The following is a 26,035-nucleotide window of genomic DNA, read 5'->3' as shown; positions in this document are numbered from 1 at the left end:
CTGCACCTTTTGTCTATTGTCTATCCACAATGCACACTCACCATGTCTGTCTTGATTACAACTTGTAAATGAAATGTGATGCAAGGGGTAAAATACTGATGTTAATGTTGAAGGTTGACCCTTGTTAGATTTGAAATAGAACACACATGTTAAAATATTTATCTCACAAGCAAGATAACATTTTATTGTCAATCAGAAAGAAGGGTTCTGCCAGGGCAGTCCTGTTTATGGATTTTGGGGAAAGGATAGAAGAGGGCAGTGCTGAGCTGGGTAAACATACGGGTGGAGAGGTGTGGCGGGTAGATCACCAGAGGTGATGGGATCAATAACAGTCTGGGAAATTATGGCTTGGTGTTCATCTGTGGGGTCATGGACAAGCTGAATGAGGAAGTATCCCAGAGCTGGTACCTGGCCTCAGCATGGTAGAGGTCAGCCTGCCACAATATTCATCTTGTCGGTAGGTTTGACAAAAATATTGGGATCGGAGGGCTGTGCATTTGGAGGGGGTGAGATTGGAGTAGGTAAGGGGAGTGGAGAAGTCAAGATGGTTGATGTTGTGTCGACAGTTGGAAATAAAATAGTCCAGAGAGGGCAGTTGGAATGCAAGAGGAGGAATGTTGGAGACAAGAAAAGGGGTTGTCACTGAATAAATAATAAATAATGAATTTTAAAAATGTATTAGTCAAGTATGTATACATACAAGGAATTTGCCTTGGTGTTTAACTCGCAAAAGGCTAAAAACACGATATACAAACAATTAAAAATAAAACATTATACTTTAAACATGTGAGAATAAAATACCAGAGTAAAAAGAGGCTACAGACTTTTGGTTGTTGAGTGGAGCTACTACTCGTGGAAAAAAATGTTTTTATGTCTGGCTGTGGCGTCTTTGATAGTCTGGAGTCGCCTCCCAGAGGGAAGTACTTCAAAGAGTTCGTGGCCAGGTTGAGGGAGGTCAGAGATGATCTTACCCGCTTCTTGACCCTTACAGTGTACAGTTGGTCAATGAGGGGAAGGTTGCAGCCAACAACTTTCTCAGCTGATCAAACAAAGCGCTGCAGCCTCCGGATGTCATGCTTGGTGGCTCAGCCAAACAGACCATAATGGAGAAGGTGAAGACAGAAGGTGAAACATGTTCCCGATGTTGGGGGAGTCCAGAACCAGGGGCCACAGTTTAAGAATAAGGGATAAGCCATTTAGAACGGAGATGAGGAAAAACGTTTTTCACAGAGGGTTGTGAATCTGTGGAATTCTCTGCCTCAGAAGGCAGTGGAGGCCAATTCTTTGTATGTTTCAAGAGAGAGTTGGATAGAGCTCTTAAAGATAGCAGAGTCAATGATATGGGGAAAAGGCAGGAACGGGGTACTGAGTGTGGATGATCAGCCATGATCACAGTGAATGGCGGTGCTGGCTCGAAGGGCTGAATGGCCTACTCCTACATCTTTTGTCTATTGTCTATCCACAATGCACACTCACCATGTCTGCCTTGATTACAACTTTGTAGTATAAAACTGCGGCAGGCTGTGTTTCCTCAGCTGCTGCAGGAAGTACATCCTCTGTTGGGCCTTTTTGACTGTGGAGTCGATGGTGGCCTCCCATTTAAGGTCCCTGGAGATGATGGTTCCGAAGAACTTAAATTACTCCACAGTTGTGACTGTGGTGTTGTTGATGGTGAGTGGGGTGAGGGGAGGGGGAGCTCCCCTAAAGTCTACAATCAATTCCACTGTCTTCAGAGCAACGAGCTCCAGGTTGTTGCGATGGCACCAGGACGCCAGCTGTGTCACTTCCTGTCTGTAGGCAGATTCCTCCCCATCCTGGATCAGTCCAATCAAGGTTCTGTTGTTCGAAAACTTTAGAAGGTTGACAGAGGAGTCAGTGGAGGTGCAGTCGTTGGTGTAGAGAGAGTAAAGGAGTGGGAAGAGTACGCAGCCTTGCGGTGCTCCTATGCCAAGGGTCAGCGGGTCCGAGATGTACTTTCCCAGCCTCACATGCTGCTTCTTGTCTGTTAGGAAGTTGGTGATCCACTGACAGAGACGTTCAGGCACAGTCAGCAGGGAGAGTTCGCAGTGTACTAGCTCTGGCACAATGGCATTGAATGCAGAGCTAAAATCCACAAGCAGAATCCTTGTATAGGTCCCCTGGCAGTCTAGGTGCTGAATGATGAAGTGCAGGACGAGGTTGACTGCATCATCCACTGATCTATTGGCCCGGTATGCAAAACTGCAGGGGGTCAAGGAAGGGGGTTTGTGATACTTTTCAGGTGGGCCAGCACGTCTTTCAAGGTATTCATGACTACAGAGGTCAGTGCGACAGACCTGTAGTCATCAAGACCAGTAATCCTTGGCTTTTTGGGTACAGGAACAAAAGTGGAGACTTTGAAACATGCAGACAGTGCAGGTTTACAGGGACCGATTGAAAATGCCTGTGTAGACTGGTGCCAGTGGTTCGGCACAGAGCTTGAAGGTACAGGGGAAAACATTGTCCGGCTCTTGAGATTACCAGCTTTTCTGTTTCCTGAATAGCTTTTGCACCTCCTCAATTTCTATTGTTAGTGATGGAGTAGTGGCCAGACTGATGTTGGGCAGCAAGGAGGGGGTGGATAGTGAACGATGGCCCAGTCTTTGCAGACTGGAGTCACGCTGTAACTGGGTGTGGTGGTGATCGGGGAGGAGTGGGTGGGGAAGGGTCCAGTCTTTGCAGACTGGAGTCATGTTGTAAGTAGGTGTGAAGTGGTGAATGGGGCAGAGTGGATGGGGAAGGGGGGGGGGGGGGTACCTGGGTTATTTTGTTTAAGAAGCAACTTAAGGGGTTCTTAAGGGGTTTCGTAAGGAGTTGGACAGGCTAGATGCAGGAAGATTGTTCCTGATGGTGGGGAAGTCCAGAACAAGGGGTCACAGTTTAAGGATAAAGGGAAAATCTTTTAGGACTGAGATGAGAAAAACATTTTTTACACAGAGAGTGGTGAATCTCTGGAATTCTCTGCCACAGAATGTAGTTGAGGCCAGTTCATTGGCTATATTTAAGAGGGAGTTAGATGTGGCACTTGTGGCTAAAGGGATCAGGGGGTATGGAGAGAAGGCAGGTACAGGATACTGAGTTGGATGATCAGCCATGATCATATTGAATTGCGGTGCAGGCTCGAAGGGCCGAATGGCCTATTCCTGCACCTATTTTCTATGTTTCTATGTTTCTAACTGCAGATGCTGGAAAAATCAAAAGTATAAAAAAAATGCTAGAGAAACTCAGCGGGTGTGGCAGCATCGATGGAGAAAAGTAGGTGACGTTTCGGGTCGAGACCTTCTTCAGGCTTGGGGGGGGGGGGGGGGGGGGGATGTAAATTCCAGCGAAAATAAAAGAAGTAAATTCTCTCGGAGAATACAAGAGTTTGCAATTCATAAAAAATTATTCCAGAATAGAACAGAGGTTAGACAGTACCGTGATGTTGCTGTACCAGCCCTGATTAGTATAGAAGCATATTCCACCGTCTCTTGATTTCCCTACTGCCTACACTGCCTCGGTACTCGAGAGCCAGCCAGTAGCAGCGCATTGTCCAGGGGTCAACTCATACAGCCAGGTTGGTTCCCGGTGAAGCACAGGTCAGCGGCTCGAGAGAAGTCCTTTTTTTTGGCAAAGGAGTTGCAGTTTGTCCGCTTTGTTGTTGGGAGAACTTAGATTTGCAAGGATTATACTCGAGAGCGGTGTTCGTAATCTTCGTTGCCAGAGTCGGACATGTGTTGCAGAGCGCTTCCCCCGGGTCCTCCTACGTCTCACGGCCTTGGACATAATCACAGCCCCGTCGACAAGTATGTCCAAATAATCCAGTGAGTGAGAGAAATCCAGAACAATGTTTGAAGGAACTGAATGTCTGATGATAATGAGTTCCTCTCTCATTAAAGTAATTTTTGTGGGATTTCCATTGACGACACAAATGAACAAATGCAGACAAAACCGTAAGGAGCAGTACACCGTGGCAGCCGTCTACAACGCCATCTTGGCCACTGGGAGGCGAGGACTCTTTGGACTCTTTGTAGTTTGTTTGGTTGTTTGTTTGTCTTTTTGCACAAAGTCCGCATGCATTGCCACTTTTCATTTCACTGCACATCTCGTATGTGTATGTGACGAATAAACTTGACTTGACTTGACTTTACCAGAGAAAAGGGCCCGGAGGTGAACACAATGGAAGAAGAGCTCAACTTCATTATGGGCTTAGACCCCATTGAGGTGTGGGCATAAGGGTACAAAGGTAAGGCCTCGCAGAGGACTGACCGTTCTTCATCGGAAAGGGGCCATTCTGGGACCCCAGCAGTCCTTCCAGGTGAGACAGAGGTCTATGTGCACCCCCTCAAACCTCATTCATGTCATTACTAATCTACTACTAACCATTTTAACTTCCCTTCCAATTTCCATACTGATCATTCTGTCCTGGGCCACTTGTATTGCCGAATTGAGGTTACATGCAATCTGGAGAAACGGTCATTCATATAGCGCTCGGGTAGCTTACAACCTTATGGTAAGAATATTGATTTCTCCAATTTTATATAACTAACCCCCAGACAACCCTTTATTCCTTTATTCCCCCCCTCCCCAGGCATTTCCTGTACCCACCAGGACTCACACCATTTCTCCCCTTCCCAATTACATTCCTTTCTCTGACTTCACAATCCGAACCTCTTTGATCCATATCTCACACTTTTTGTCTTTTCATCTCTAGCCTTTGTCCAACAATCTGCCTATCAAATATGCCTTTCACTTGTATCCGCCTGTCACTTAGTCCTGCCCTCTCTTCCATGCCACCCCCCAGGCTTTCAGGCTTAAAACAAACACTTGTGCTTGCAACCATGTTCTTTACACCAAAGTCTAAACAAGTTGAAGGTGTCAGAAAAAGAAGTGATTGATTCTCCAAAGTGCTCATGGGTGGAGAATTATGAAGATTCGCTGATCTGTGTGAAGACATTTCGTATTATTTTTGTTGTGTGGCCTTATTTTGAGATTGTGACCACTGATGCTGGACACCCTAGCCAGCAAAATCATAACATTGCATTTACCCTGGTAAGGGCCTAAAATGTATTGTACATTTCAGTGACATCACTTCTAAATTCAAGAGACACAATACAGTTGGCTTAATCTCTCGTCGTGCAATAAACATGTCAGCCCAGTTATTGATCTGGTGGATTTACAAACCCACTATCCTAGGAATTAATCTGGTGTTCCAGATTAATCAAAATACAATGTAAATGTTCACATTAATATGCATACATTGGTCCAGAACGCAGCCGCCCGACTCATCACCCACACCAAATCCTGGCATCACATCACTCCAGTCCTCAAACAACTTCACTGGCTTCCCATCTCCCACCGGATCACCTACAAAATCCTTATCCTCACCTACAAAGCCCTCCACCATCTGCCCCCCCATATCTCACTGACCTCCTCTCCCCCTACCAACCCTCACGGTCCCTCAGATCCACATCAGCCGGTCTCCTCTCTATCCACAAGTCCAACCTCCGTAGTTTTAGGGACAGAGCCTTCTCCAGGGCAGCTCCCAGGCTCTGGAACTCCTTCTCCCAACTGATCCGCAATTCCGTGTCCCTCACCATCTTCAGTCCCGCCTCAAGACCCATCTCTTCACCTCTGCCTATTCTTAGCCCCACGTCCCCCTCACTTTTCATCTGTGCATTAATTGCCTCATATTGTGTTTTGAATTGAATTCTGTCTTTACTTTGTGTACTAGTCATGTCTCTACTATTTATTTCATTCCCCTTACATGTTTTTCCTCTACCTGCTAAATTTTTGTAAGGTGTCCTTGAGACTCTTGAAAGGCGCCCATAAATAAAATGTATTATTATTATTATTATGCATGTTTTAAACAAATTATACCATTGCTTCACCACACCTGCTAAGTAACACAATTTATTCCACAGCTGATGTTTGTCCATGTAGCCTTCAAGAACAATTCCAAGATCTTTGGGCAATGATTTGCAGTATGCCATTACCATCACAATTGCTTCTATCAATGCTGATTGTTTTTCTTCAATGTATTCATCAACAACATTTTTTGGATCAGTTGCTAGAAAACAAAAAAAAAGTGTTTTCAGGAAGAATATCACCAGTAAAACTGTAAGCAATGTAATAAAACATAAGTAAAACAGGAGATTTTCTGCCAAGTATACATTTAATAAAATAAGAGATTACACAGGTTAGGAATATACTAAAATTGGGTCTCTGATTTTGTTGAAAAAGATCACTATGAAATGGAATTATATACTTTACAATCAACAATTGTCAGTAATCTCGATCAATCTGAGCATTATTTAAAACATCAAATTCCTTCAAAAAGTATTAGCTCATTAAAAAGCATGCAGTGAAAACACATATATTTTGATAAAATTAATAATTTGCTGGGATCCCAAAGGAAATTTATTGGAGAATCACGTCTCATGAATTTAATTGATTTTTTTGTAGAGGTGACCCAAAAGATTGATGAGGACAGTATGGTAGATGTTATCTACATGAACTTTGGCAAGGCCTTTGACAAGGTGCCACATGTCAGGCTGATCTGGAAGGTTAGACCATATAGGATCCAGACTGAGCTAACAAGCTGGATATGGAATTGCCTTAAAGGTGGGAGACATAAGGTTGTGGCAGAAGCTTGATTTTCCAACTGAAGACTTGTGATGAGTGAGGTGCCACAGCAATTGGTGCTGTGTCCACTGTTGTTCATTAGTGGCATGGTTGGCATGGTTAGTGAGTTTGCAGATGGCATTAAAATTGTGATATGGTGGACAGAGAAAAAGGCTATTTACGATTACGACACGGCCAAGGAAATGCAAATGGAATTTAATTCAGAGAAATGCGAGGTGTTGTATTTTGATAAGCACAGCACAGCAAAACATACATGGTAAACATAGGGCCAGGGGGAATATTGTAGGACAGTGATCTTAGGGTATAGCTACATAGTTCCTTGGAAATGGAGATACAGGTAGACAGGGTGGTGAAGAAGGTATTTGGCATGCCTGCCTTTATTGATCAAAGTTATTTGTGCATAATGTGTTGGGACATAAAGATACAGCTGCACACGAGTTGGTATGGCCATATTGGAGTTCTGTGTATATTATGGTTTCCTTGCTATAGGAAGGATAACATCACCCTAGAAAAGGTGAAAAAAGATTGACAAGGATATTACTTGGTCTGGCTGGATTGAGTTATAAGAAGAGGGTGGATAATTTTTTTTTTCCTCTGGCATATTGGAGACTGAGGGGTGTCTCACTGAGATTCATAAAATCATGAGGGGCATAGTAAGTTGAATAGTTACTGTCCTTTCCCCAAGGTAGGATCATCTAAAACCTAGAAATCATAGGTTTAAGGTGCAAGTTTTAAAAGGGACCCGAGGGGCGAATTTTTCACACAGAGGGTGGTCCGAATATGGAATGAGCAGTCAGAGGAAGTAGTAGAAATGGGTACAAATACAACATTTCAAATATACTTGGACAGCTACATGGACAGGAAGGGTTTGGAGGGGATACAGGCCAGATGCAAGCAAGTGGGACTAGCTTGGTTAGTCAGCTCAGCATGGCCGAGTTGGGCCAAAGGGATTCTGTGCTGTATATCTCTATGACAGCAAGTCATCTTTCAAACCAGGTGTACGCTGATTGCTTGGGCAATGATGAAATATATAATTAAATGTCTAAATTGGGCTTAGTTAGATTAATAAAAAATAGGCCTTTTATTTATAAAAGGGTCCAGCCTCACATGATTCAGGGATTTCAAGGTCCTTCTATTTGTGCATACTAGGAAGCCCTTAGAAGCTTGTTTTATCTTTTTTACTAGCTTACATTCTTATTTAATACATGAATTTTCTGGAGACTGGCAGGCCATCTGTGATAACCTGCCCTTAGACTCTGGTGTTTCATCCTGTATAGTCTTCTGGGAGTAGTCTTCCACCGGAAGATTGGCTCCCAACTTGTCAAAGTAAAATCTTCCAAAATCTGTACTGACCACTGGACTCCCAAAATAGTGAATCCACTCACACTCTTAAGCAGATCTCTCATTATTATCCACTTTTTTCAACCTTTCCATGAGCCTTTGCTGCCAAAACTGAAATGTTATTTTCAGACTTAGAGACCTCCCCTCTGTTATTTTCAGACTTAGAAACTTCCCCTCTGTTATCATCAGGCTTCTAAATGGTCCTTTACAGATTAGAGATTTAGAGATCATCCCGCACACTAGCACTATTTACTATTTACTAGGGACAATTTACAATTATGAGAAGCTACAATGTTGAGAACTATATTCTACGCTGTATCTTGCTATTTGCTCTACTCTTTGTACTTGAGTTTCATTTGATTGTATTTAAATATAGTATTATTTGATCTGATTGGATCGCATGCAAAACAAAGCTTTTCACTATACCTTGGTATACATGACAATTATAAACCTAAACCTAACCTAAAACTTTTACAACCTCAGAGGCTGCTTCTGTTAATTTAAAATTACTATCGACTTTGCCACAAGAATACCATACATCCACTTCACTCGGTCACTAATCCACTATCAACCTCCTAGCTTGAATCCTTACGTCAAGCTGTTGTTTACATACTACAGCCCGGCGTTCAATACCATCATCCCCTCCAAGTTGATTACGCGTATCCTCAATAAGGATTGTATCATAATTGTATAATAGTTTAGTATGGATATATGTTTGTATTGTATTTATGGTGGTGGGTTCTGGCTTGTTTTATTGTAGTGTAAATATTATTTTTTAATAATTGAATACATTTTTTGATTAAAAAAAAAAAAAAAGTTGATTACGCGAGGAGGTGTGGTGATTAGGAACAACCAGAAACAAGAAGTAGTGTGTTTTATCATCTTTATGGAATTCGGAGAAGATACAGCGGTACTTTAAACATCTTTGTGTATCGCTGCGACGTTGCAGAGACTTGTTTTAAAGTTTCTGCTTGTTTTTGGGACTGCGAGCAGTCTTATCAACTAACTGTCGAACTCCCACAACTGGCTGGCAACCTGCCAGGAGCTGCGGCTCACTAAAAGAGAGGAGAAAATCTTTCTGGACTTTTACACCTGCGTCCAGAACAACCCCGCTTACTGCATCGTCAGTGTTGACCGGGCCAGTCTGGCTTTCGTGTGGTGTGGGAGGATTTCTGTAACTGCACCGTCTCTACCGCTTTCTGCGGCCTTGGAGCCTGGAGCTGAAGTCTATGCCGCCTTTCTCTCGGCAAGATCGACAGAGATAAAAGGCTTCCAACAACAAGACTGCAGGCAAGTCCCTTTTGTTACTGTAGGAGCAGCGAAGAACAGCCGAGATTGCCTGCGAAGGTCAGCAGCTCACCAGGAAACGCAGGAGAGCCGAGATAGCCGGTTGGAGGTGGTGACGCAGCAGTTTTTCAGGGGTGCCGCCATTATCGACGTTCAAGGCGACACCACCTTGCTACCCTCCCTCCCACTTTGCCACCCTCCCTCCCAGGAACAACCCACCCAGGATGAGGCGCGGAGCACACCTCTGGAGTTAGAGACTGTAGGCTGGTAAGGGGTTGGGGAAACCAGCCCTTCTCTCCCTCACGACCTGGTTCCAGAGGGACTCCCTGAGTCTGGTGCACCAGAGTCCACTCTGGGCCCAACTAGTGGAGGGATAGTTGCCCCCACTGTCGATGGTCTTGACTCCCCGGGTACATCAGGGGGGTGGCCCCTCTACCACTGGCCTCAGGGCTGGGACTGAGGTGGAGGTGAGACCAGCGGGTGGGGCAGAGGCAACCACCACACAGGGTGGGGCAAGAGTATCAAACACTAAGGGTGTGTCCGGGGATGGGAAGGGTGACTCCATCTGCAGTGAGCGGGTGGAAGGGGACTCCTCGTACAATGAATCAATGGATGTACTCGCTCCCCCCGACACCACTCCACTCATTCCAGTGGAGGAAATCCGCAAGTTCATCACGGCCACCAAAGGAGCCCAACATCAGCCCAGACTGGCTTCGCTCCAATGGCCAAACCTACACGGGCTCACCAGCTCTCTGAACCACATCCTCAGAAGGCGGGGGAGGGGTAAGGGGGTGCAGGGGGTGAAGGGGAACGATTAGCGTCAGCTCAGGTCCTTCTTGAACGACCTGAAGAAGGACACCAAGACCAAGAGCAGCGTCGTTCCTGTTGAGGGTAGAGGAACCAGTAGAGCGTCCCTTGTAGCCAGGGTCCAGAGGGCAAGGAGCATCGCCACTCCACCTTGGGTCCATAGGGGGAGGAGTGGCTCTGCTGTCAGTGACCGAAGGACCGGTGACGGGATCTTGGGAGTTTGCAGGGCTGAAGATGTCCTGGTTGGGATTGATCCTAGGCCTGGCCAAGCTGGCCATCCACAAGTCACAGGCACCAGGCGGAAGAGGGCTTTGTCGGAGCCAGATGTTTGCCTCTTTACATTCGTGCCCAGGTGGTGTTGGAGAAGGTGGTGTTATTTGTAACATAGTTGATTGGAATTTAATGTCTGAATAGTTTCGTGATTCTGTAATATGGTGGTGGGTATGGTTTTGTTTGTATCATGTTGAAATGTAAATAAATAATTTTTTGATACAAAAAAAAGTTGGCTACCAAGCTCACGGAACTATGTCTGCGCATCCCTCTGCAATTGGATCCATGACTTCCTCATCCACAGACCATAGTCTGTTTGAATTGGCAGAAATACTTCATCCTCAGTAACAGTCAGTACAGGAGCACCTCAAGGCTGCGTGCTCAGCCCCCTGCTCTACTCACTCTATACTCATGATCGTGTAGCCGGACATAGGGCGAACTCCATCATCAAGTTCGCTGATGACACCACTGTGGTTGGACGAAATACAAATGGTGATAAGTCAGAGTATAGAAGTGAGATCGACCGATTGACCAAATGGTGCCAGCACAATAACCTGTCTCTCAACATCAGTAAAACCAAGGAACTGATTGTGGACTTTGGAAGAGGAAGGATGAGGACTCACAATCCAGTTTATATCAATGAGAGTGAATGGTGGCGAGTCAAAAACGTCAAATTCCTGGGCGTGCATATATCCGAAGATCTTTCCTGGACCCAGCACACTAATGCAATAAAGAAAGTACATCAACGCCTCTACTTCCTGAGAAGATTACGCAGATTTGGTATGTCAGAGAGGATTCTCTTGAACTTCTACTGGTGTACAGTAAAAAGTCGTGAACACTGCCCAGACTGCAAAAAGTCATGAACACTGCCCAGTCCATCACCTGCTCTGACCTCCCCACCATCAAAGGGATTTTCTGGAATCGCTGCCTCAAAAAGGCAGCCAGCATCATCAGAGACCCACATCATCCTGGCCATACACTCATTTCACTTCTGCCATCAGGAATAAGGTACAGGAGCCTGCAAACTGTAACGTCCAGGTTCAGGAACAACTTCTTCCCTACAGCCATCAGGCTATTAAACACTGCAGCCTCAAATAAGCTCTGAACTACAATAGACTATTATTGTTATCATTGCACTATTATTGGGGTTTTTTTGTGTGTACATACAGTATTTTGTTTACAGTATACTATATTTACATATTCTGTAGTGCTGCAGCAGGTAAGAATATAATTGTTCTTTTTGGGTCATATGACAATAAAACACTCTTGACTTAATTAATTGCAGAAAACGTTTCTCCCATAGAACAAACACTAGTCATTTGATAGATCTTTGTGGTCACATCATCCTTGAAGAATATATTTATCTTACCAGTGCATGCTCATCAGTCCAAATGGTGTGCTCCTGATTGACAAGTCTACTTGCTATCTTACAAGATTCAAATGCCCAGCCAGTGTTTAGGGAATGGAGTTTCATTTGAATGGTACAACAAGAGAAAGTTCCAATACCTTGAAATACCGCAGCAGGAGGCACAATTTGTTTTAGAAGCACAAGCAGGACTGAGTGGTCCTTGGCATTTTTTTGATGGGACCATCTAATACATAGATATATATATAGATAATAGGTGCAGGAGTAGGCCATTTGGCCATTCGAGCCAGCACCCCCATTCAATGTGATCACTGCTGATCATCCATAATCAGTCCCCATTCCTGCCTTCTCCCCATATCGCTTGATTCCGCTAGCCCTAAGAGCTCTATCTAACTCTCTTTTGAATGCATCCACTGAATCGGCCTCCACTGCCTTCTGAGGGAGAGAATTCCACAAATTCACAACTCTCTGTGTGAAAAAGTTTTTCCTCATCTCAGTTCTAAATGGCCTACCCTTTATTCTTAGACTGTGGTCCCAGGATCTGGAGTCCCCCAACATCAGGAACACGTTTCCTACATCTAGCGTGTCCAATCCCTTAATAATTTCATATGTTTCTATAAGATGCCCTCTCATCCTTCTAAATTCCAATGAATATAAGCCCAGTCGCTCCATTCTTTCATCATATGACAGTCCCGCCATCCCGGGAATTAACCTCGCGAACCTACGGTGCACTCCCTCAATAGCAAGAATGTCCTTCCTCAAATTAGGAGACCAAAACTACACACAATACTCCAGGTGTCGTCTCACCAGGGCCCTATACAACTGCAGAAGGATCTCTTTGCTCCTATACTCAACTCCTCTCGCTATGAAGGCTAACGCCATTAGCTTTCTTCACTGCCTGTTGTACCTTCTTCTTCTTGTGTATGGCGTGCACAGCCTAAAGTTGTAGAACAACTTGTTCTATTGGATCCTATTTGAATGTGCACGCCAGGTTGATTGCATTCGTTGAAACAGGGCTGAAGGTTGCAATCTTCCACCCCATGTTGTACCTGCATGCTTACTTTCAGTGACTGATGTATTAGGACACCCAAGTCTCGTTGTACTTCCCCTTTTCCTAACCCGACACCATTCAGATAATAATCTGCCATATAACCATGTAACAATTACAGCACGGAAACAGGACATCTCGGCCCTACAAGTCCGTGCCGAACAATTATTTTCCCTTAGTCCCACCTGCCTGCACTCATACCATAACCCTCCATTCCCTTCTCATCCATATGCCTATCCAATTTATTTTTAAATGATACCAAGGAACCTGCCTCCACCACTTCCACTGCAAGCTCATTCCACACCGCTACCACTCTCTGAGTAAAGAAGTTCCCCCTCATGTTACCCCTAAACTTCTGTCCCTTAATTCTGAAGTCATGTCCTCGTGTTTGAATCTTCCCTATTCTCAAAGGGAAAAGCTTGTCCACATCAACTCTGTCTATCCCTCTCATCATTTTAAAGATCTCTATCAAGTCCCCCCTTAACCTACTGCGCTCCAGAGAATAAAGACCTAACTTATTCAACCTTTCTCTGTAACTTAGTTGTTGAAACCCAGGGAACATTCTAGTAAATCTCCTCTGTACTCTCTCTATTTTGTTGACATCCTTCCTATAATTGGGCGACCAAAATTGGACACCATACTCCAGATTTGGTCTCACCAATGCCTTGTACAATTTTAACATTACATCCCAGCTTCTATACTCAACGCTCTGATTTATAAAAGCTAGCATACCAAAAGCTTTCTTTACCACCCTATCTATATGAGATTCCACCTTCAAGCAACTATGCATGGTTATTCCCAGATCCCTCTGTTCAACTGTATTCTTCAATTCCCTACCATTTACCATGTACGTCCTATTTTGATTTGTCCTGCCAAGGTGTAGCACCTCACATTTATCAGCATTAAACTCCATCTGCCATATTTCAGCCCATTCTTCCAAATGGCCTAAATCACTCTGTAGACTTTGGAAATCCTCTTCATTATCCACAACACCCCCTATCTTGGTATCATCTGCATACTTACTAATCCAATTTAGCACACCTTCGTCCAGATCATTGATGTACATGACAAACAACAAAGGACCCAACACAGATCCCTGAGGCATCCCACTAGTCACCTGCCTCCAACCCGACAAACAGCCATCCACCATTACCCTCTGGCGTCTCCCATTCAGCCACTGTTGAATCCATCTTGCTACTCCTGCATTTATACCCAACATGAACCTTCTTAACCAACCTTCCATGAGGAACCTTGTCAAAGGCCTTACTAAAGTCCATATAGACAACATCCACTGCTTTACCCTCATCAATTTCCTTAGTAACCACTTCAAAAAATTCAAGAAGATTAGTCAAACATGACCTTCCAGGCACAAATCCATGTTGACTGTTCCTAATCAGACCCTGTTTATCCAGATGCTTATATATATTATTTCTAAGTATCTTTTCCATGAATTTGCCCACCACTGAAGTCAAGCTAACAGGTCTATAATTGCTAGGTTTACTCTTATAACCCTTTTTAAACAATGGAACAACATGCGCAGTACACCAATCATTGGGGACTATTCCCGTTTCTAATGACATTTGAAATATTTCTGTCATAGCCCCAGATATTTCTACACTTCCCTCAATGTCCTAGGGAATATCCTGTCCGGACCTGGAGACTTATCCACTTTTATATTTCTCAAAAGTGTCAGCACTTTTTTTACTTTGAAACTCATAGTATCCAAAGCTACTCTACTAGTTTCCCTTACCTCACATAATTCAATATCCTTCTCCTTGGTGAATACCGAAGAAAAGAAATTGTTCAATATCTCCCCCATCTCTTTTGGCTCTGCAGATAGCTGTCCACTCTGTCTCTCCAATGGACCAATTTTATCCCTCGTTATCCTTTTGCTATTACTATAGCTGTAGAAACCCTTTGGATTTACTTTCACCTTACTTGCCAAAGCAACCTAATATCTTCTTTTAGCTTTTCTAATTTCTTTCTTAAGATTCTTTTTACATTCCTCAAGCACCTCATTTACTTCATGCCTTCTCGTTCTTGCCTCCAAAGTGGATAACTTCACATTTATCCACATTCCACTGCATCTGCCATGCATCTGCCCACTCACCCAAACTGTCCAAGTCAATCTGCATTCTCATAGCATCCTCTTCACAGTTCACAATGACACCCAGCTTTGTGTCATCTGCAAACTTGCTGATGTTACTCTTAATTCCTTTTTATTCCCAGCACCGAGCCTTGCGGCACCCCACTATTCACTGCCTGCCATTCTGAAAGGAACCTGTTAATCCCTACTCTTTGTTTCCTGTCTGGCAACCAATTTTCTATTCATGTCAATACCCTACCCCCAATACCATGTGCTCTAATTTTGCCCACTAATCTCCTGTGTGGGACCTTATCAAAGGCTTTCTGAAAGTCCAGGTACACTACATCCACTAGCTCTACCTTTTTCATTTTCGTACCCGGATGGGGCGCCGACGGATGAGAAGCCAAAGCAAAGAAATTGAAGCTAAAGAACCGAATGGAAACGAGGCCGAAACGCCAAAAAACTGAAAGAGTACGAAGACGAAACCCCAATTAACTGATAGAGGGGGGGGAGAGGGGGGGGGGGGAGAGGGGGGGGGGAGAAGGGGGGGGGGGGAGAGCGGGAGGGAGAGGGGGGGAGGAGAGGGGGGGGAGAGGGGGGGGAGGGAGGAGGGAGGGGAGGAGGGAGGAGGGGAGGGGGGAGAGGGGGGGGGAGAGGGGGGGGGGAGAGGGGGGGGGAGGGGAGATGCTATACAAGCTGAAAAGATGAAGTACGAGGGGAACCTGGCCAGTAATATAATGGACAGTAAAAGCTTCTTTAGATAGGGTAGGGAAAAAGAGTAGCAAAGTCAAATGTGGGATCCTTGAAGGCAGACAGGGGTGAAATTATCATGGGGAACAAGGAAATGGCAGAAGAGTTGAACAGGTACTTCGGATCTGTCTTCACTAAGGAAGACACAAACAATCTCCCAGAAGTACTGGAGGACAGAGCATCTAGGGGGTAGAGGAACTGAAAGAATTTTTAATTAGGCGAGAAATAGTGTTGGGTAGGCTAATAGGACTGAAGGAGGATAAATCCCCTGGGCCTGATGGTCTGCATCCCAGGGTCCTCAGGGACGTGGCTCTAGAAATAGTGGACGCATTAGTGATCATTTTCCAATGTTCAATAGATGCAGGATCAGTTCCTGTGGATTGGAGGATACCTAATGTTATCCCACTTTTCAAGAAAGGAGCGAGAGAGAAAACGGGGAATTACAGACCAGTTAGCCTGACTTCGGTGGAGGGAAAGATGCTGGAGTCAATCATTAAAGAGATAATAATGGGGTATTTGGATAGCAGTCCAAGTTAGCATGGATTTATGAAAGGAAAATGATAATTTGAAGGACAAGATGGCGGCGCCTGTCGGCAGCAGCCTCTGCAGTTCTTCTGTCTTTTTTTCCTTTTTGTCCTGTTCAGTGGATTGGTTGGTTTTAGTTTTTATATTATTTTCAGTTGTGTATATGTGGGGGGCGGGTGGGGGAAACTTTTTAATCTCTTCCCTGTACGGGGACCCGACTTCTTCCTTGTCGAGTCTCCGTTGTCGTTAGGGCCTAACAGCGTGGATCCGGCGGCCTCCAACTGGAATCGACCTGGGGCTCCAGTCGCAGAGCCTGCGGACTCACCATCGCGGAGCTGGCTGACCTCGGAGTGCGGAGAGCTGAGGTGGCGCGCGACTGCGACCTGACTTCGGAGCTTCTGAGCTTCGGCTTCAGACCCTGTGAGCGGTAACATCGGGAGCTCGCGGGTTCCTGGTGGGGGCCCGCTTTTCGTAGCTCCCACAACGGCAAACTTCGCCCGCCCGAATCAAGGGGTTTAAATCAACCCAGAACGTGGCCTTATATCGCCGCCGCAGCTTAAACGGCCACAGGACTTACCATCGACCGCCAGGGGGGCTCTAACATCTCACATCAGGAGCCTCGATCGGCTCGATGCAGCAGTTTGGCTGCTTGACTGCGGGTGGGGAATGGGCACAGAGAATGGGGAAGTGATAAGACTTTTGCCTTCCATCACAGTGAGGAGGTGTTTGGGGATTCACTGTGATGGATGTTTGTGTAGAATTGAGTAATTGTGTTCGTTTTTTTAGTTTTTGTTTGTTGTTATGACTGCAGAAACCTAATTTTGTTTGAACTTACGTTCAAATGACAATAAACGATTCCGATTCTGGAATTTTTTGAGGATGTGACAAGTAAAATGGATGAAGGGGAGCCAGTGGATGTTGTGTACCTAGACTTTCAGAAAGCCTTTAAGAACGTCCCGCACGGGAGACTGGTGACTAAAATTGGAATTGGGGGTAGGTCGTTGACGTGGATAGAAAATTGGTTGGCAGACAGGAAGCAAAGAGTAGGAGTGAACGGATCCTTTCCAGAATGGCAGGCAGTGGCGAGTGGAGTGCCGCTAGGCTCGGTGTTGGGGTGAAACTGGGTGTCCTCGTCACTGAAAGTTGGCGTGCAGGTACAGCAGGCAGTGAAGAAAGCTAATGGAATGTTGGCGTTCATAACAAGAGGATATCAGTATAGGAGTAAAGAGGTTCTGCTGCAGTTGCTTAGGGCTCTGGTAAGACCACATCTGGAATATTGTGTACAGTTTTGGTCTCCCTAATTTGAGGAAGGGCATCCTTCTGATTGAGGCAGTGCAGCGTAGGTTCACGAGATTGATCGCTGGGATGGCGGGACTGTCATATACAATACAATACATTACAATACAATATTTATTATCATTTGATCCTCAGTGAGGCTGAAACAAAATATGAGGAAAGATTGAAAATACAAGGCTTGGATTCACTGGAGTTTAGAAGGATGAGGGGGTATCTTATAGAAACATAAAATTATAAAAGGATTGGACAAGCTAGATGCAGGAAAAATGTTCCCAATGTTGGGGGAGTCCAGAACCAGGGGACACAGTCTTAGGATAAAGAAGAACTTTTTTCACACAGAGAGTGGTGAATCTCTGGAACTCTCTGCCACAGAGGGTAGTTGAGGCCAGTCATTGGCTATATTTAAGAGGGAGTTAGATGTGGCCCTTGTGGCTAAGGGGATCAGGGGGGTATGGAGAGAAGGCAGGTACAGGATACTGAGTTGGATGATCAGCCATGATCATATTGAATGGCGGTGCAGGCTCGAAGGGCCGAATGGCCTACTCCTGCACCTAATTTCTATGTTTCTATGTTTCTAAAGGGGAAGCCATTTAAGACTGAGGTGAGAAAAAGCTTTTTCACCCAGAGAGTTGTGAATTTGTGGAATTCCCTGCCACAGAGGACAGTGGAGGCAAAATCACTGGATGGATTTAAGAGAGAGTTAGATAGAGCTACAGTGGCTGGTGGAATCAAGAGATATGGGGAGAATGGCGGTGCTGGCTCGGGGCCGAATGGCCTCCTCCTGCACCTATTTTCTATGTTTCTATGTAAATACTCTTGACTCTCTTGACAATTTACCAGTAATTGAGGGGACATATATTAGATGATTCTAGGGCACAAAAATGTACCATTCGGTGAACAGCACCTGCGCACCATATTGACCCAATGGTTCCAACGTTTCTTCACTGTTCAGACACTGTTCAATCCAATCATTAGGCTTGTCAGTAAGGCAGTATATTTGTAAAGATAATAAGACAAATAAAAATAATTTTGAACATGATGGAGGAAGTAAGTTCAGAGGAGGCTTGGGGATAATTGTAAAGGATGGATGTTGAGGAAAAGATGTTTGCAAAGAGAGGAGAGTGAGTATGGAAAAAAATTTGGAAGGGAGAATCAGATAGTGTGGAATTGATCAGGGTGGGAGAAATAAGGTTTAGGTGTTCCAAAACCGAATTAGGGTGGATGAGGACATCGTCTACAAATGTAGCAATGATGTAAGAGATTACCAGGAAAATAAACACAGAACAAACCAACATGCAAGAAAATGGATGTCTTGGACTCGCTGGCAACAGTGCGGTAAACTGCATCGTTAACTGATTCCAAGATAGGCATCAACCTTCCAGCTGGGCTGGCAAGATCAGTTGTACTACAGGGACGTGAGTGATGTGAAAATTACCATTGCACATCATTAGATATCCCTGCACATTTCCGGGGCATCCAATCATCTTTTTTACATATCTTTAGCACTGGGTAACAACATCGAATGTATGGAGATGCAATATTGGTGCACTTTGTACCTAGATGATAAAAATTGATCAGATTTATAAAACAAGTTTTCAAGGCTATGCTTTACAAAACAAAACAGTAGGCCCTTAAATTCTATGAGGCTTACTCTGTGAGCATTCAGTTTTTTCCAGTCCCATCAAAGATTTAATTAGAAACTGTGTTGGTTATAAAACATCATTTTATACTTACACATATTATTCAGCAGAATTCGAGGGACCAGACAATCCTGAAGTATAAGTATTTGCAGAAGTAAGTTCCAATCACAGCGGGGTTGTGATAATAACAATGTAAGGTGCTGATCAACAGATATCTTATCACACGATGGTGAGCTGGAACACATACCAAAAATTACATTTAATTTATACTTTCAAAATCATACGGTTTATGAACAGCAAATAAAACAACAACAAAATAGAATTCCACTTTTAAAAACTAACACCTTCTGTGGAGCTGAGAACAGAAATATTAAATTGATTCTAAAAAAAAAGATTAGTGGAAATCTTAGTAATGAAATGAATATAATGAAATAATGAAAAACAAAGCATTAATAAATAGCTTAAATTTTCTATTCAAATATATTCGATGCTTATCTCCTTCTTTCCTTTGGGCATTCTGTTGGGATCAAGGATGATTTGCTTCCACTCCAGTTTTGTGGATCCTGCAGTGACGACCATTGATTCTTCCACAGCCGGGACAGGAAGTGGTTAATGGGGTGGGTGAATAGATAGTTTATAAGGTGTGCATTGCTTCCTCGGTTTACTCATAGCTTCTGAAGCCCGGCCTTAACATGCTTAATACCATCATAAATGCTCATCTTCATGTTGAGCTATCATGGCACAGAGATTCCGAAGGGCAAAGGAATATGATGCACTTTTTCAAGGCAGCTCTGAGCATATCCTTGAATCTTTCCCCTTGCCCAACCAGCAATCTCCTCCCATGGCAGAGCTTGGAAAATAGTGTGTAGGAAAGAACTGCAGATGCTGGTTTAAATAGAAGGTAGACACAAAATGCTGGAGTAACTCAGCGGGCCAGGCAGCATCTCTGCAGAGAAGGAATGGGTGATGATTTGGGTCTGAAGAAGTGTCTCGACCCAAAACGTCACCCATTCCTTCTCTCCAGAGGTACTGCCTGTTCCGCTGAGTTACCCCAGCATTTTGTGTCTAGATTGGAAAATAGTGTTTGTTTTGGGAATCAGGTATCAGACATGCAAATAATCAGCCATGATCACATTGAATGGCAGTGCTGGCTTGAAGGGCCATATGGCCTACTCCTACACCTATTGTCTATTGACTAGCCAATTATAGCTGTCAATGCTGAGGTACTTGAATGTTGATTGATTCATCTTTTCAGGAATTTTATACTATTTTTCTAGTGCCTTTACATGTCTGCTGTGGGCAGTCCAGTTCCCAGAAACATACATACTGCTGCCTGAGACCAAGATATCGGAATTCTTCATCTTTGCATGTTTTTCTGTGATTTAATATGAATGATTACTGAAAACTTTGAGGAATATGTAAAAATAGCATCTGACAACCCATAAATTCAATAGTGGACACTATATTCACCTGAGTAATTCATAAGAGAAAGAACTTTGAATCCAACGTAACCATTCCAGTAAGCCACAATTCACCGGCTTTAAAGGTTGTGCAGCATCATATTCACAGAAACCACCACAAAATACTCTGACCAAATAAAAACAAAGAACATAATTAACAAACTACTTGTAATTAATGTAAATGAAATGATACATATTAACCTACTAAGTTGAAGTAATAGTCCAGAAGACTTGATTTGAAGTTAAGCTCCAGACTTGGATGTTGTTTATATTTTAGCATCTTTGAGCCAGGGGAGGCACGGAGGCACAACTGGTAGAGCTGCTGCCTCACAGCTCTAGAGACTCGGGTTCGATCCTGAACTTGGATGCTGCCTGTGTGGAGATGCACTTTCTCTCTGTGACTGCGTGTGTTTTCTCTAGGTGCTCCAGATTCCTCCCACATCCCAAAGTGCAGGTTAGTAGGTTAATTGTCCTCTGTAAAATTGTCCCTAATATGTAGGGAACGGTGAGAAAGAACGATAACAGAACTAGTGTAAATGGGTGATCGATGGTCGCCATGGATTCGGTGGGATGAAGGGCCCGTTTCCATGCCGTTTCTCTAAATTAAAATAAGCTGCTAAATGCACATGTTTTTAAGGCCAACATTTATATTAAAGGTACATAAAAATAATTAATTCTGTATAGATAGTTTCTAGATTAGTACATGTCAGAGGTTATGGGGAGAAGGCACGAGAATGGGGTTAGGAAAGCGAGATAGATCAGCCATGATTGAATGGCGGAGTAGACTTTATGGGCCAAATGGCTATTCCTTATGACCTTACTACACGTAAAATTCTGTGGTGTCCACTGTTTATCTCAACTTCTACTGAATTAAAAGGTTCAACCAAGGGACTACCAATATCTGTCTGCGGACCTCCAAATGCAAATAACAGCAATCTACATATGAAATCCCCATCAACAATCATTTTCTACTTTGGTACAAAAGAAAGAAAAATGCTCACAAACAGGTCTCAATGATGGACAGATTTTCACAAGCGAACATTTCAAGAACATCTCAATTTTGAATAGGCAAATATTAGTTTTCTTCCATATACAGGCTCTAATTCAAAATCAGATCCAGGAGAAACAAGAGTTCACTCGATTCAACCGTTGTCATAGCATCCCGGTTGTAAACCTTGTGAGGCTAAATACATGTACATCTACTTTACAAGTGAGAACATTCTGAGGTTTGCTTCATTTGAGTCATTCTCCCATTTTTTGTTGCTCTTTTGAACATTGTAATTTAGTTCCCAAACTCTGAATATACATGAGAAATTACACCTCATCTAAGAAATCATAAGCAAATTGTCAATTTTAAAATTAACCAAAAATGGTGCAAACACTAATAAATGTATTTTAATTCACTTACTCGTACAGTTTGTCAAGTGGTGATGTCAAAACAGCAAGAGCAGCAAGAAGTGTATTGCAATGGTTGTGAATGGTGAAAATCCAGTGAGACGTATCCTCCAAAGGCTGAAGCAATTCTTCAGCTGATTGGCAAACCGACCATAAAAGGTTTTCAGTGCAAAGAAGGATGGCTGTAATGTCAGTTCTGTTGGGAAATGTGCACTCATCAAGTAGATTGCATGCTATAATACTTCCACAATTACACATCACCTCATGATAATGATACTAAATGTTTAGGATTGGTGTTTAAACTGCCCCTTGGTGGAGATAGTCATTATGTGACACCTCTATGGTGCAAATTTTATTTTCCACTTATCAACATTGGTGTAATTTGGGTCATGTGGACATGGACAATTTCATTTTCTGTTGAGTTGCAAAGGCAAATGAATGTTGCACAATCAACAATGAACATTCCTACTTGTGAACTATGATGCATTGGAAGGAATGAATCAATGAATTAGCCGAGGATGGCTGAATCTGGGGCATTGATCATGATCAGCCATGATCATATTGAATGGCGGTGCAGGCTCGAAGGGCCGAATGGCCTACTCTTGCACCTATTTTCTATGTTTTTCTATTGCCTAGAGGAACGCATGCAATGATGTTTGGGTATCAAATAACTTACCTTTCACAACTAACCATCATTTTTGTGTGAGATAAAATGGAACAAATCTTGCTTGCCATTGAGGATTTTACCAACTAGAGTCTATAAAATGACAATAGAACACCCACAAATAATAGGATCATACTTACCATATAGGTCACATCTACACGGGTTGCCTACTGTTGGCAGCCAATCATGGCCTATTTTGTTTGAATTGTTTATGCATTTGAAATCACAGAACACTAAGCTTAATATACCATTCCAAAAAGCCAAGATAAACTTACTGGGATGAGCAATTGCTTGTGTGGAGAGATTAAGTAAACACCGACGAACTATGACTAGTTTAGCGAGCTGAGTTTTTGTCAATGTCATTTCCATAAGTTGGAAAGTCCAGAACTACAGTGTAAAGACAGGAATAAGGCACTTTGAACAGAGAGAGAAATATGAATTATTTACCTCAGAGAGCTATTGGTGTACTCATTAGATTTTTGAATACCATGGAAATTAGAAGATATCAGGATTGGGCTAGAAACTGAACATAAGACATAGGATCAGAAATTATTTTTTCGAATGGTGGAGACGGCTTAAAGCCTGAATGGTGTATTCTTGCTTCCATGAGTGAAGGCGAGATTTAGAGTAGCATGTATTGCAAAGACTTATAAAATGAGGATTGGAGAATTTTGTCAATTTGTTAATGAGAATGAAATAAGTAAAAAAAGCAAAAACTTGCAGTATAGGTGCAAGGTAACGGTGAATTGATCAGAGAATATCAGTAATGATAGTGAAAGCAATCAAACAATTATGTGTAGTTGATGAATATAAAATAGTAAGATTAAACGAGAACTTACCAGTTTGAAGTTTGATCTTTATTTTATGAGGAGGAACGTTGAGGGAATACGTGAAGAACCCCGCTACGACGCATGCGTGTCATTCTTCAAAGCAGCGGTGTGAGGTCACAGATACACTATAATGACCTAAGATAGTAAGATTATTAAAGAGATACCAGTTTAAGATATGACCATATGAGGGTGGGAGCGGAGGGCACGTATTCCCTCAACGTTCCTCCTCATAAAATAAAGATCAAACTTCAAACTGGTAAGTTCTCGTTTAATCTTACTATTTTACTTCGGAGTCACGTGAGTGACTTCGTGAAGATTTCAAAGCTCTGTGACCTCATGCCGTGGAACGAGTCCAAGCTTCACAACTGCCTTGGTAGTTTGGGAGAAATTGTTACTGGTATTCAAGAAATACATTCATACCAACATTTTAAACAAAAATGGTAAATAATATTTATTAAATCAATTCATAAACCTTGTAAGCTTCAGGTATAAATTATATAGAACTTAAAATTTTGTTGTAATCTGTGAAACGTTTTCTCTGATGACAATCCTGCAGTTCTGAGGATTTTGTCCATCGGTACCTCAAGGCGATTAGCTGCTGATGTAGCTGTAGCCTTGGTGGAGTGAGATTTGAATACATTAGTGTCCACTCCTGCCTGAATTAAGCCGTATATCAGCCACCGTGAAATGGTCTGAGTCGAGACTTTTTGGTACGGCTTCTTATGGCTAATCAAAAAAGCCTTTTCATTGCCTCTGATAGCCCTTGTTCTGTCAATATATAACACAATGTGTTTCACTACACAGAGGCGTTCGTCCTGCGGATAGGCTATGAACTCTATGACCTGACCCGCTGATCCTGGTTTATTTTGCTTAATAATGTCCTGGATCACGAAAATCAAACTTCCTGTCGCCTCAGTGAAGTTATCCAATCATAATTTCTGCAATGACTGGACCCTTTACGCTGTGACCAGCGCCATTAGCATACCATATTCATAGTGAGTTTATTCAGCGTTAATGCTGTAGCCGGTGACCAATTCCGTAACATGGTTAGGACTACACTCACATACCAGATTTGGCTATATCTAGCCCTTGGTGGGTTAGTGTTAAAGATGCCTCGTAACAGTTTTACTACTAGAGGATGTGAGCCCACAGCCTGTCTTTCTGTGCCTTCCCTTAATTAACTCGACAAGGCACTCCTAGCACTATTGACCGTGCTGTGACTGAGTCCTTCATAGTGCAGGCTTGTGAGAAATTCTAGCACAGCTGGAACATCCATCTCCCTGTGGTCTAGATTGTTATCCAGGCAGTATTTAGTCCATTTCTTAATATGACATAAATACTGTTTATGAGTCAAAGTTCTCTGTGCTGCTGTGGTCATGTCCACAATTCTATCAGATAGACCCATATACCAAAGTGGTTCTATCAGAGTCTACAAAGCAATAAATTCAGATAATTATGGCAAGGATGGCTGTCCCCAGTCACCGGATGCACCAGCAACTGAGGACTATGTCCTAAAGTAATATATGGTGTTAGCACCAAATCCTGAAGCACCAAGAACCATGGTTGGGTAGGCCAATCAGGTACTATGAGAATCCCAGATGCCGAGTCTAGTTGAATTTTCCATAGTACCCGATTGATGAGGCAGAAAGGAGGAAAATGCATAAATGAACCATTTCCCTGAGTGCAGTGAGAATTCATCTGTAGCTTCTGCCCCAGGATCTGGGTCCCATGATATATACCTTGGTAACTGCTGATTTAACCTGGATGCAAAAAAAAATCAATATCCGGCATTGCGTACTTTGCTGTGATTTCAGCAAATATCGTTCCGTATTTTCATTAAATTTTTCGTGACCTGGCGTCTGCCACTGAATTAAGTATCCCTGGTAGATACGTAGCCCATAACCAAATATTCCTTTGGATACACCATTGCCAAATTGAATTTGCCAATTCATCACAAGATGTTGATATATTTCCACCCATATGACTTATATATGCCACCACCGAGGTATTATCTATCTACCATATAACATGCTGCAGTTTCATTCCTGAGCAATAAGATTTTTAGCCCATGAAATGCACTTAACATTTCTAAGTACTTATACCCTTAGTGTTAAGTAGGTTAGCTTCTTGTATATTCCATCTCCCCCATAGCTCGAGATGGTATCAGTTGTACCGTAACCAATTGCACTGGCATCTGTTTGTAATAGCACAGACGGGTTGTGAATAACTATTGGGTTGGAGCAATACTTAACATTGTGTTCCCAACATTATAATTCTTGTATAGCTTCTATCGTTAGCTCCATTGGCCAAAATAAATGGCCTCTATAATTTTGAGCCCATTGAACTCTGTGGCTTTCCCTATTAGTAAAGTCATTAACATATTAAATGTGTTAATGGTGTCAATTTTGACTTAAGTGGATGGACAATGAATTCCAGCTGTTCAAACAATTGTTTAGTGGCAACCACTGCCTAACCTGCCAATTCATAAGTTATTCCCACAATAAGGATATCATCCACCTATGCCATTACTCTATGATTTTTGTGTTGCAGCAGTCCCAAAGCTGGTTTAAAATTTTTCTCCTGTTGGATATTGAATAGTAAGGATCTTAAAGATTAATACTTGCCATA

General features: G+C 43.1%; 1 protein-coding gene across 3 annotated transcripts in view; it reads right to left on the bottom strand.

The window, feature by feature from the left end:
• kiaa0825 (KIAA0825 ortholog) overlaps positions 1 to 26,035 on the bottom strand; it is a 311,756-nt gene that overhangs the window by 214,505 nt on the left and 71,216 nt on the right. For all 3 annotated transcript variants that reach the window (XM_055633331.1, XM_055633332.1, XM_055633333.1), the window contains 4 exons: positions 21,927 to 22,109; positions 20,529 to 20,645; positions 19,153 to 19,292; positions 5,894 to 6,067 (listed from right to left, as the gene is read on the bottom strand). In XM_055633331.1, coding sequence (XP_055489306.1) covers positions 5,894 to 6,067; positions 19,153 to 19,292; positions 20,529 to 20,645; positions 21,927 to 22,109 — 614 coding nt within the window. The remainder of the gene's footprint in view (positions 1 to 5,893; positions 6,068 to 19,152; positions 19,293 to 20,528; positions 20,646 to 21,926; positions 22,110 to 26,035) is intronic.

This window comes from Leucoraja erinacea, chromosome 3 (assembly GCF_028641065.1).
Source record: "Leucoraja erinacea ecotype New England chromosome 3, Leri_hhj_1, whole genome shotgun sequence".
NCBI classification, from domain to species: domain Eukaryota; kingdom Metazoa; phylum Chordata; class Chondrichthyes; order Rajiformes; family Rajidae; genus Leucoraja; species Leucoraja erinaceus.
The sequence above is the reverse complement of the archived record's forward strand: the minus strand, read 5'-3'. Positions and strand labels throughout refer to the sequence as shown.